Source organism: Austrofundulus limnaeus, unplaced genomic scaffold (genome assembly GCF_001266775.1).
Source record: "Austrofundulus limnaeus strain Quisiro unplaced genomic scaffold, Austrofundulus_limnaeus-1.0 Scaffold6, whole genome shotgun sequence".
NCBI lineage: Eukaryota > Metazoa > Chordata > Actinopteri > Cyprinodontiformes > Rivulidae > Austrofundulus > Austrofundulus limnaeus.
The window spans coordinates 5,273,185-5,285,887 of NW_013952408.1; the positions used below are offsets into that span (position 1 = coordinate 5,273,185).

Here is a 12,703-nt window from a genome sequence, read left to right on the forward strand (position 1 = left end):
CATTCATTCATTCATTCATTCATTCATTTATTGTAACACATTGGGGAAGTTTGAGTATGTGTGCATTACTTTCCTCTGTGTGACTCCAGAGCTCTTGCTTTACACACATACACAATGACATGATCACCAAGTGTACTTTTAAAGGGAACTTCATTAACAGGCTAACATATGAAGTGCTAATTTAACAGATTATCAGGTTTGACTGTCATTCAAGCCAAATGGAACTGGTATAGGTCTGCATTAAGGGATCAAATTTACAGCATGTGTTGAAAAACTGCATGATGTAATGCCTGTTTGATTTTGTTGTGGATCTAACTCCTCTCAACCAGAGGCAGTATACGTTTATGTGTCATCTAAACAAAACCTAGTCATGTACAGACTGCCATAGAAACACCATTAACAGAAGAATAAATCAGTGAACCTTTAACGAACCACATATTTTCTCCGCTCTGGGGCAATAAGAGGCTCTTCCACGGTACATTTTGTGGCATGACCAGGGCTTATTAACTGTATTATCCTGGGAACATTTATGCTGCTTCTTCCAAAGAAGCTATTCATTTGCAGTTAGCTCATTAACACATTAATCTCTAAAATACCCCCAATGGCATATTAGACCACTATCATTCTGTTAGAGAAAGAGACACTTCAAATGTCAGCACATCAAAAAGGTTGAACAATACGTTATTTGTATGTCTGCGCTCATGAGTCCAACTGTAGCGCCAGAACCTCTATTTTTGTTCATTTATTCCCATGCCAAAAGCTAAGAATGTATACCAAAAAACAGGCAACCAGATCCTGAATGTTTACAAGTAAAGTTCAGAAGAAATCCAGAAAATCTGATTCAAGCAGTTATTATCTGTTCATACATAAACACATGGTAACGCATGACCAGAAGACTATTGCAAATACTGAAAAGTAGAAACACTGTAAAGCAGTGACAGGGTAGGACACACCTAAAACAGAATGTTGAAATAAAAAAGTGAGGTGCTGAAATACTTTTGTTTGCTATGCATTGCATATTGCATATAGCACTACTTTATTTACAATATCTTGGACTTGCATAGCAAGAGTCTGACCCAGAGAGAGAGAGAGAGGAGAATGAAGACAACAAAACTGGTTAGTTRGTAAGTCCGGAACTTATTTAGAAGTTCTGTCACAACTACTGTGTTATAATAGTTCAGAAAAAAGTCCTAGAGAATAGAGAGCTGAATGGGTTGAAAAATATGACTCAAACAGAATATAAAGCTATCTATGCAGCACTGGTAGAGACTAAATTCTAATTGTCTGCACTCATAGAGACTAAGTACACAACAAAACGCATTTAATGTCTAAAACAGTGGATTTTGCGCATGTCCCCTTCAAAAAAGCAATTATAGAAAAGCAACTGTGATGCCTAGTCAAGCTTCCTTGCTGACATTCAATAGTGCTAAATGGGCTCATACATATACAGGATCTAATCGCATAATTTAACAAATTCAAGAACAAAATACATGCAAGACAATATTACAGAGAACACAAAAACACTTTAAAGCATTTAGAAGTTGATTTTTTTTCATATACATTGTGTCAAAAATATTATGTGTCTCATTTATATTTGAACAGAAGCTTAAAACCCATAGATGTAAGCTGCTATCAATTTGGAACGTGTGGAAGTCTTAAAGCCTAATTATAAAGGTTAAAAAAAGTTTATTCGTTTCAGAACAACAGAAGTTTATGCATGGAAAAACTTGGAAATTAGCTGGAGGTATTTGAAGCACAAAAATTGTAAATTGTGCCACCATGAAAATACAACTCCTTAGTAACAAACACCATCTGTCTGGATCAGTGCCGGGCTCATTAAGAAAGTGAGAACATGTGTACATTCATGAAAGGTGGAAAGACTTAAGGGCAACAGAGCACTTGCTCTTCCTGTGCATCAGTACCCACAATTTCAACCTATTTTTTTCTCATATATGTTACACACACTCAGGCACCCATTATAGACATATTGAGAAAAAAAAACAAAGAAAAAAAGGTGTGATAATCTAAATCATTTGTTGATTGATGATGGTTAGCCAAGACATAGCTACTGCCTGTAGACATATTTTGGATTGTTTTCATTTTCTACCCAAATGCTGTTTGTGTAGAACAATAAAAAAGTGCCCCAAAGTCCATAAACCCTTAAAAGTTTGTGGTGTAGTTGTTCAAACAGGTCAATGAATGACATCACAAACACAAATAGATATTTATGCCAACTTAAATTTGTATTAGTTGGATTTCACTGTAAAAACCTCCACAGTCTCAGTGGTATACTAGTGGCTCAGTATACTGTGTCATGCTGTTGTCCTAGACACAGCACATGCCTGCCTTTCATGTTATACAACTTGCAAAACAACAAGTATAGTGACGATCACTGAGGCGGTGCTTTGTACTAGTACAATTCCATCTCACAGCTAAAAGTAAAGAAGAAAGAAATAGTCTGGGACAGTGGACAGACTGAATGAGTAAAACTATAAAGCTGTCTGATATGATGTCACAACTAAAGAAAGAACACGCACCACTAAAGAAGAATAAAAAAGTAGAGGTTCAAAGAAAATTAAGGGAATATACAAACCAAAACAATAAATCTACCGTGAGAGAAGAGGGTTATGAGACTGCATGCTAGATTTAGTTCATGTAAGCCCCTGGCAGGATAGGAAAACTTCTTTAACTTTATCCCGTCCAAAGTTCTGGACTGAATAGACGCAGACTGCTGTGCATAAAAGGTGGCTGGTCAGCAGATGTAGTGGATGAGTCTCGGGTGAGGATATTACCAGTATGGCTGCCATTTCCCTTAGCTTTTCATCTTGAGCTCAAGGGGCTGAGCTAAAGTTCCTCGGGGCGGAGCAGGCTTCTAGAAGAAGCAACAAGAGGATCTGGGGTGACTTTGAAATGGCAGAAGACAATCTGGTTTAAAGATAGACGACAAGGGAATGAGTCACAAATGCAGAGTAATCATTTTATTGTTGTATTTGAAACCGTTTATCTTTGTCAGGCATATTTTTTTTGTTCCAGATTAGTATTTCAAATGAACATTTTTAGACCAGTGGAGAGAAATACTTAACTTGTACCTAATAAACTCATGTAATGAAATTCACCAAATCATTACAACACATTTTATTTTGTAGTCCAATTTCCTGCAGTTCCATGCCTTTTACACTCTCTTGCGTTTTAGTGAGCTCCTTATTTTTTCAATGCTTGACATAATCTGCCCTCTGGTTTTACGACCCTTTTTTAGAGCATATTAGCTTGAAAGGCTCCCTGGGCACATGGTCATCAGAGAAGGGAAAAAAAAAAGTTCTTATTAGCCGTCATCATCATTTCCTTTTCAAGCAGTGTCTGTAGGCCCTTTATGACTGACATTCTCCAGCATACTTCTGGGACCCAATATGGGGAAACACCACAAATCTCTGGTATAGCAGCAGGTTATAAAACCAGGAGTTGTGGTGGGAGTAGCTTTCCACAAAAATGAGTGGAAACGATACATGTAATTCAACATTTTGTATGGCTGCCAGGAATCTAACCAGYAAAGGAACATAGGATGCTAGTGACTCAATGCTTTTGATACCACTGCCTTCTGAAAGCAGTAACTGCATTAGCAGACATGAAAATCATATTCACTAATATAACAAGAAGTTTTTTATGGACTTGTGCAGGTTTCAAAGAAATAAGTTGGGTTTTAAAGATGGTTGAAGGTTGTGTCAAGATGCATAAAGTGTTTTTTAAGCTGCAAATTTGATGGATATTACCTGACATTTATTGACTACACAATAATTTCCCAGGTATTTGTCATAAGGAGCAGACTTGATCCATATACTGTACAATTGCTTCAGAGAATTATCTTGTCTGTGGCAACCCAACCTCAMACTTAGACACTCAAGGCAACTTGTTTGATAGACTTGGTTTATTTTATTCTCTCAAAGCCCATATTCATACTTCCATGTGGGGGTGGGGGTGGTAGGGGGTGCATTGGGGATTTGATGAAAGTGTTTGCTGGGGGTTGGTGTGGGATGAGTGACTGCTTGGACTGTTTTGCCTTGCCTAAAGCTCGACTAGCTGATGACAGACACACTCACATTCCTTCTATAAGACAGTACTGTGCAAATAAAGTCAGACATTCCAATGATATTGAAAAATATGGTGGAAGGATAAGTAGGGATATCATCCTTTTTTAAGTCACATCTCAAACCAGCATGCAGGGATAGATGCAAACAGAGTGAGAAGAGAAGGAATGGAATGTAGAAATGACTTGAATTTACCACAATGAGGAGCAGACAACATAAGTCTCGCTGTAACTCAAAATATGCAAAGGTTGTCTTACAACAAAACTATAATCAAGACTATCTGTTTCAGATGACAGAGGTGCATAAGCATTGCACTAGCTACCAGATAATGAAGCCTTGTAGCAATCAGGCCATTTTTATGTCAACTGTMAGCATGAGTGAATTGGTGTGCAGGCTGTATGCATCAACGAGACACACACTGAAAATAAGACACTTCATTAGGGCCCTATACTATTGACCACTGGTGAGGCCAACAAAGCCTTCTTCCCTTATCGATAACTAATGTTGCAATTAGCGTTGAACCTGAAACAGGCTGTCAGGCCCAAGAAATGGAAGGGGGTTTGACCTCAACGTGATTTAGCTAATTGCACTTTAAATAGAAAGAACCATTCACAATAAACATATATTTTTGTGTAATTGTGTTTTGGAAACTGCAGTAATGCCAGTGTGAGTTTACATCAAAGTGTTTGATTCACTCCCACAAAATGAAACATTTATAACACCACTGCACAACCTTTATATATTCTTTTTTTTTTCCTTTTCTTTCCCACACAGATATCTGAAAACTCTTTGAAGTTGAGTGGGCAAGCTTCACTTAAATTAGTTTTATTCTGAGGAGACTAGTCACACGCAGCAACACGAAGCTGCATTCTAATGTCTGCACTGTTTGTCTGTGCACTACTGCCGGTACATTTGTCACAAAGCAGGTGGCATCATAATGAGTTTCAAACATTTTAAAGCCTCTTGTATTTTCTCACTGCAGCACTTTACTGTCCTTGACTATTAAATGTTGACAACATTACTAAAGGGGTAAGTAATACAACTCTGAATAGGTAGGGCATAATTGCACTTTTTGTTTAAGAGAGAGGAGATCTTTTTAAAACATGTATTTTGGATTTGATGAATTCATGCCTTTTTGACACTATTCTATTTAGATGGTTATGTTTAGGTTCTTGTGGATGTGCATTCTAGTGGAAGCCTAATGGAAAACCCCCATGGGTCCTCCATGCAATATTCTCAGCAACACACTTACTCTGCTAAAACAAGTCAACACTTGTGCTTGAACAGAAAATGATCACAGATGGAGAGGAACAAGCAAAAGTATTCATCTTCTTCTGTAACATTGATTTCAGGAGTGGATATGTTATGTCAGGAGACTGACTGTCAGAACCTCCTGAATGATACCTTATGTGCACTTCCCCTTGGCTTTAATGGATGGTGAGGAAATGAGTGTGTGCATGTGCAGGAAAGCAAAAGAGAGCAAAATAATAAGAATGTAAAAGTTTGTATCCTTCACGCTTCTCTGTCTACAAGGACAACCTAACACCTGCCTGTGCAACAAGGCATCTGGTGTTTGAGTGCACACAGGTGTAGTGGTTGTTCTGTGTGGTGTGGGTGATGATGATGATGATGTGTGTGTACATGCGTCTGCATGTAAATATTTCATTTTATATTGAGGCTTTAACTTTGTTTGCCAATAGAAGCTATTTTCTTCACCCACTAAGGCTTGACTTTATTTTGAGAATCTGTCACAATGAGTAGTGGAGGTCAGTGTCCTCCCAGGGCCCCATTTGCCAGTGTGTGCTCTGTATATGTGTTTTTGTTTGTGTAAAGGAAGTAAATTTTAATCTGGACAAGAAGTTTAATAGTCTGTCCGGATGCCTTTAGACTAACCTCTGCTTGGGTGTTGCCATGCAGCAATGCTAGTTTCTAGGATGAGCCAAAACTAAGGTGTGTGCATCCCACTGGTGCCCCAGAATCTCTGTCCCATTTAATCCAAAAGAAACTGTGTTGACTTAACCAAAAAAAAAAAAAAAAAAAAAAAAATCCCATGTTTTGTCACTTTGAAAGAGACTCATGAACAACACCATGGGCTAAAATTGACAGTAGTAATTCAGATTAATCGTTGCTTCGTTTCATTCCATTCTCACCCCTTTTTGTAAAAGACACAATAAAAAAGAGATAAATAAACACTGTGAGTTTGCAGGAAGGTAAATGTTTGTGAGGCACTGCAGAGACCTTATAAAACATGATGGCAAAGAGCATTTTAGCATTCCTCCCCTGTTCTCCTGCAAACACTGAGTATGATAAATAATCACCGGAAGAAGCATCTGTCTTTTATCTGTGTACACATGGCTAGAACAAGACTGTTAGCTTATATCAAAAGTGGGTTTTTCTAAAAAGTTGAAAGTGAGAAAATAAATATGGTCATAACTGAAAGGAATCTAAGTTATCTTTGAGAAAATGCATGCAGGTTTATGATGCCAYATAATCATATTGTTTCTAATTCAGACAGTGTGCTTGTGTATGTATGTTTTTTCGGTTTATGCCATGAGTTACATAAATTGTGTTAAAAACTGTGTCAGAGGTCACCTGCCTTAATAAAATACTGCCAGGAGGGAGGTCAGGTAGCCTTGTGAAATGCCAAACTCAGGAGCTGCTTTACAACTCCGCATCCACCTCCCATCAACTGCTTAACGGGGAAAGGAAATGCAAGGTCAAGCCGGAAATGTGAGCTTAGAGAGAAAAATGGAAAGAATAACTGTGGGGAAAGAAACCAAAGGATGCTGTACCCACATCCACAGCAGCCCCATTAATATGCAATAATCAGTTGTCCTCTAAATGTTTTTACGTTTCGAAACACTTGTGTGCTAATGCCATTCTTGGCCAGGTCTCTCTTGGAGAAGAGATTTTTAATTATAATAAGATCTACTTTGTTGAACGAAGGTTAATGAATAAATGACAGTGTTTATATCTGTACCCGGTAGGCGGAGCAGAGGTGCTTCCACGTTTATATTAACTATGACAAAGTTAAATGTTTGCATTCCTAAGTACACGCATGCTATATATTGGGAACACTTAATTCAGTCGCATCGGAGTAAACATAAATAAAGAAAGGCTGGATCAGTGTTTGTAGTGGCTACAGCACTGTGTGTTCATTCTGGAAAAGCTGCTTTGTCAACTTGATATCAAGTGACAACTTGCTAAGCTTCAGTGTACAGCATCATTCTTTAGTAGATCATRGTTTTGCCATCAGGAGTTCAGAAATGCACAATACACATATAAATTACATCCATGCCCAACTACTGTTGTGTTAAAATTTGTGCATCCAAATGTATGCAGTTTGAGTATTCTGACCTATGATGTGCCAATAAAAATATATATAACAAGAGAGAGAGAGAGAGAGAGAGAGAGAGAGAGAGAGNGAGAGAGAGAGAGAGAGAGAGAGAGAGAGAGAGAGAGAGAGAGAGAGAATCTTTTCAGCTGTAAACCGGGGTTGGTATGACATTAGTTTGCCTCTTCCCTTTGCATTGGTTTAAGGAATTTTGTTGTCGGGAAATATTTGGAATATACTGGCAAACAAACGAAAACAAGGAGACCGCACGTCTGCCAGAACTGAATATTATTCTGTTTTACGGAAATGATGGTTAGTGTTTGCTTTCATTTGCACTCCATGTCCAACCCTGTTTCTGTTTTCCTCCCTCTTCYAACCCACTTGTCTCTTGGCTCAAACCTGTAGTTCATTTCTTGTGTAATAGCCAGGCTTGTTAGAAGCAGCTGTTGGTCCTCTGTGGCCAGTGAGACATTGTTTCTGAACACACAAAGCTACACATCTGGAGAGGCATTAGTGGCAGAGGACAMAGTGAAGCAGTTCTCACACACTTCTCTAACACAGCACAGAGGTCAACAAGGTCCTGAAAATGTATTTCAGCAGAAATTGGCAAGTCAGATGTAAAAAGTTACATATGTGACATTTCTTTTATTTATTTATTTTTCTTTTTGGAATAGTACAGCATAATCTTGATACAATTTTTTTGTCAACAACCAGTTCAGAAATTACCCTATATGGTTTATTTACTAACATTATTTAATCATGACAACAAAATCATATTATTTTGGATTATATCTTGTTTCAGAGTCACTGAAACTCATTTGAAACAGTCTTTTTTTTCTCGCTTGTCTTTAAATTGTTTAAGAAAATCAATTTTGATCATAAAAAATCTAAATGTGGATATTTTGAATGTGTTGTCAGATCAAATAAGCTTTCTGGGTGGAGTTTGTATATTCACTCCATGCATGCGTGGATTTTCTCCAGGCATTTTGGTTTCCTTCCACAGACCAAAAACATGAATGTTAGGCTGATTGGTAACTCTAAAATTGTCCCTAGGTGTGAGTGAGAGCATGGATATTTGTTTGTCTGCATGTGGATTTCATCCCAGGCCAGAAAGGATTTATCACTGGTGTCAAACTCTGGTCCTTGAAGGCCGCTATACACCATGCATTCTTGTTTCCCTGCTCAATTCAATTTGCATTGATGKATGATTAATAGGCTCCTACAGATTTGGTAGAGGTAAGTAAATCAGGTGTGTTGGAGCAGAGAGAACAAGAAAACATGCAGGATAACAGCCCTCAATCACCTCAGTTTGACCTACAAATGATCCATCCAGCAATTTCTGGCTCTGTCCGTCTGTGCTTAGAAAACATCCAGAAGGGCGTGGCCAGGAGGCCAGTCTCTCAAACTAATTTGGCTGTTTCCTTTTGATGAGGAGGAGCTGCGGGTCTACTTTGAGTTTTTGATGACACTCAGAAGGGTATTCACATTCAATATGAGAAAAATGGTTTATACTTTTTTCAATACTTATATTTCTAATAAAACAACATTTTAAACTAGTTGGCAGTACTTTATTTTAAGTTTCAATCAGATGAGTTGTCTAGAATCCCCCCCAATAATTAACTATTATATTAGCCATCTATTATTGTTGATTTGTCCCATTCAAATTATGTTGTTTCACATCTCTGATTAGATACAGCTTTTTTGTCCACACTGAGGCAATTACATCACTCTGATTTGAGATAAGTGTTTTTTTGTCTTTTGTCCTCTTGAACAACAAAACTACTGGCAGAGAAATYGTGTCTTTCTCCAGAGTTCTGCCTTGTTTATGGATTCATGCTTAGAAGGCACCAAGCACGGCTAGGGGTGGGCTGATGTTTCCAGCCCCACTAAAAACTGTTTTAAAAGAAAATATCTTGTTAGGCTTCAGTTTAACAACAACAGAAAAGTTTTTTTTWAATTTTATTTCTGTGGAAAGTATGTTAGATATTGTGTGGTACTTTCTATTTATTGTGCTAAGAAAAATTCTGTAGTTTGGTTTTAAAAAGTGGTATCCATTAAACAGATAATTGGACAGCCAAAATAATTTTAAAACAGATGATTGTTGCTTAAACCAATTAGATATTTTAACTCTTGTCACTTGTTTTTCACACAACAATTGAATAATTTGCTTTATGCTTGTAAAGATTTAAATAATAAAAACATAGACCAAGTATTAGTCCTGCTCATACTCCCACACGCACCCTTTCTCCCTTTTACAATAAAGTATATCTCCTTCCATCTTTAACTACTGCCAGTTATTATATTTATTTATACAGTTCTGGTTCCTCTTTAGACACTCGCACAAGGCTTGCAGGAATCTCTCATGCTGAGACATTTTGTAATGTGTGTTGTTAGCGTGTGAGGTGGATTTCAGCATGTACTTAAGGTGTGTGGGAGCCTGCTGTGCTTAGGGTGTTATTCTGCCTCTTAGTCAATAAAGCACTTGGCTGAACTGGGTTGGATCAACCTGGAATTCATACTGAGGTGAAGAAAAAAAAAGAGGATGGACAGTGAGTGAAAGGCATTTCTTTCCACATTTTCATCATCAGGGGAAATAAAAATGAAATAAAAGACGAAAGCCATATGATGGCACTGAAGATAAAATAGTAGAAAAGCAGGGATTTGAAAAAATGTTTTTGTGACTTTATGTGCTTGTTAAAAGTAAGGGCGTACTCAGACGGTCCTTCTTAATGATGTGCTTATGAATAATATGGAGGTGGCAGTCCCTGAGAAGCAGGAAAACACAGAATACAATGGCACCGGTTCAATGCATCATAACTTGAGTGCATTTAAAGCCCACTTCAAAGCAAATTATGTTCTTTCAACTCAAATAACAGCTGTTCCACAGTACAGCATATGAGCTCACTTTCGGTTGAACTTACACACTGTATATGCATTGTTTTGTATGGCTGTTTCTGAAACCTTTTGGAATCAAATGAATTTAATGACAGGATCATGTTAAGCTCTAAACATAACATTTTTTGAAAAAGCCTTGAGAGCACACAGTGATTACAGTGGTGACCCTTCTTTCTTTCTTTATTTATTTTACGGTTTTGTTTTTGTCCCTCCCAGGCGAGGAAGTATCTCCAAGATGGAAGCCACCAGAAGGACAACCCGGAGGTGGTAACACACAAGAAAACCCATCTAAGCCACCATCAGTGAAGGTGATAGGAGGCTTACCATCCAGCAGCTGGCTACAATCTGGGCACCTTATTCTGCTTCTAGTTGGACTTTGTGTGCAATTGATGCTATTCTGATGACAGCACTGTTTATAATTCAGTGCTCTTCCCCACCCCTGAAGAAACTTTTATGACACTCGGATCACAAACAGGATTTATAGGCCTGTCCTCACTCTGTATGGCTGTACGTCAATGAAGAAAAAAACAGAAATGGAGAGCAGGACAGCATGTGGATACCACTGTAGGAGCCTGCAGATGGAATGCTTACAACAAGAACTCCTACAACATCACCAAATATTAGACTTGCTSTTTCCACAATACCATTTGGAACTTGACAAAAAAGGAGCCTTATACAGTTTTTGCTTCACTTGCACAAATCTAACCTTTTTTGATTCAGATGGGTTGCATCATTCTTAAGAACATTTATAAACACCTAAAAAACATGTTGCTTATAATAACATCCTTCTTCCTTTTTCTACTGCTGATTTTCTGTATTCTTAAAGCTTTGAAGCTCTTCGCAGCACTGCATCAGTGCCACCTGTGTGGAGGACTTACGCTCATTTGAAATCTCAGCTCATTACTTTTAGGGGACTACGATGTGCATGATAAACTGATAGATCAATCCCAGTTGCCTGGCCCAGAACAGCAGATTTGAAATGCTCATATGACTTGTGTACCTTGCAAAAAAATAGAATGTAATGAGTTCACAGGTACAGCAGTGGCTCACTTGCACGGTTGAACATATTCTGCAAATAAACTACGTGTGTATACTGTAACTGTATATAGGTAGAAAGATTTGATGGAATGTATGATATCTTGATCAGAGAATAAACAATGCTCTTAACTGATTGAGGTTAATGAATTATTTTACTTTTTTTTGTTTCAGATGGCTATGACTGTGCTTGTCAGCTCTACACTACATCTTAAGAATAGTTTTTTAAATTATTTTATTATATTTAATCAACAAAAAAAGCAATAATACATTTTTTACTTCAAGTCAGTACATGAATGAACATTTTCTGGACTTACTTTCTTTTTTTGTGTGCATCTTGTGTTGTGTGTTTGCTTGTTGAATTGCACATTGTTGAATGTCTAACCTGCAAAGGTACCAAAATATATAATAACCTTGCCCATATTTTCTCACTACCAAGATCACATATTCTGATTTTTTTAGAAGCCATCGATGCAGTTGTCCTTTATTTATTTATTTTACATCAAATAGAATCAAAATAAACTCTTATTCTTGTAAAACATTTCTTGAATTCCAATGGTTAAAATGTGTTTTGGTCATTTTGCATTGGCACAGAACCAAAATAAAAAGTTAAATAAATTAAAATCTATAAATTCATGTATCTATATGTGGGTCTCTTTATACTAATTTTATTTTGGAGGTTTTTGTTGCGCAAACTAAAAATATATTGATAAGTATTGGCACTGTGATGTGCCTCTTATAGAACAAACATTAATATAAAATGGTACATAAGTACAATTTAAAGTCTGACTGTGCCATATATAACTACACAGAAACAAAGCTTGGTTAAATATTTAGCATAATGTCCAATAAACGTTTAATTTAAGGGAGAAAATAATGAAAAATCATCATAGAAATGTAACATTCTGARTGTTGAATCAATGTGTCACATTTTATATTCTGCAACCACATTTGTTTCCTCCCTATAATGTTTTCTCCAGACTAGTGCCCACTCCACCCATTCATGATTTACAGCTCTGTACTCTTGCATGTGTATAAATGTACATAATTTTCTTTCTTTGCCATTTGTTTTGTGTCTAATTGTGTTTCTTTTGTATCACTGTGATACTGTGCAATTGAGCCCTAATAAAAGTGCTCTGCTCTTTTGTTGGTTTCAGTCCTCTGTTCTAAAAGAACATCACTGTCARTATAGATTTGCTTGGAAACTAGCTTTACTTAACACTAGGCCCATCCATGAAAGATCTGCAGGTGTTTCCCCCTTTTTTATCCCTTTTCTTATCCCCTTTTTTCTTAACTACTCTTCAGTTGTTAAATTGGCAGGAGTTATAGATTATGCTTGCTTTTTTATTTCACACTG

The 12,703-nt window shown here is 37.2% G+C and overlaps 1 protein-coding gene across 1 annotated transcript in view; it reads left to right on the forward strand.

The window, feature by feature from the left end:
* Positions 1-12,492, forward strand: part of gpc5c (glypican 5c) — a gene marked incomplete in the record, with an annotated part of 104,127 nt that extends 91,635 nt beyond the window's left edge. The window contains 1 exon segment of the mRNA XM_014031977.1: positions 10,528-12,492. Within this exon segment, the coding sequence (XP_013887431.1) occupies positions 10,528-10,712 (185 nt within the window).
* Positions 12,493-12,703: the final 211 nt, after the last annotated feature.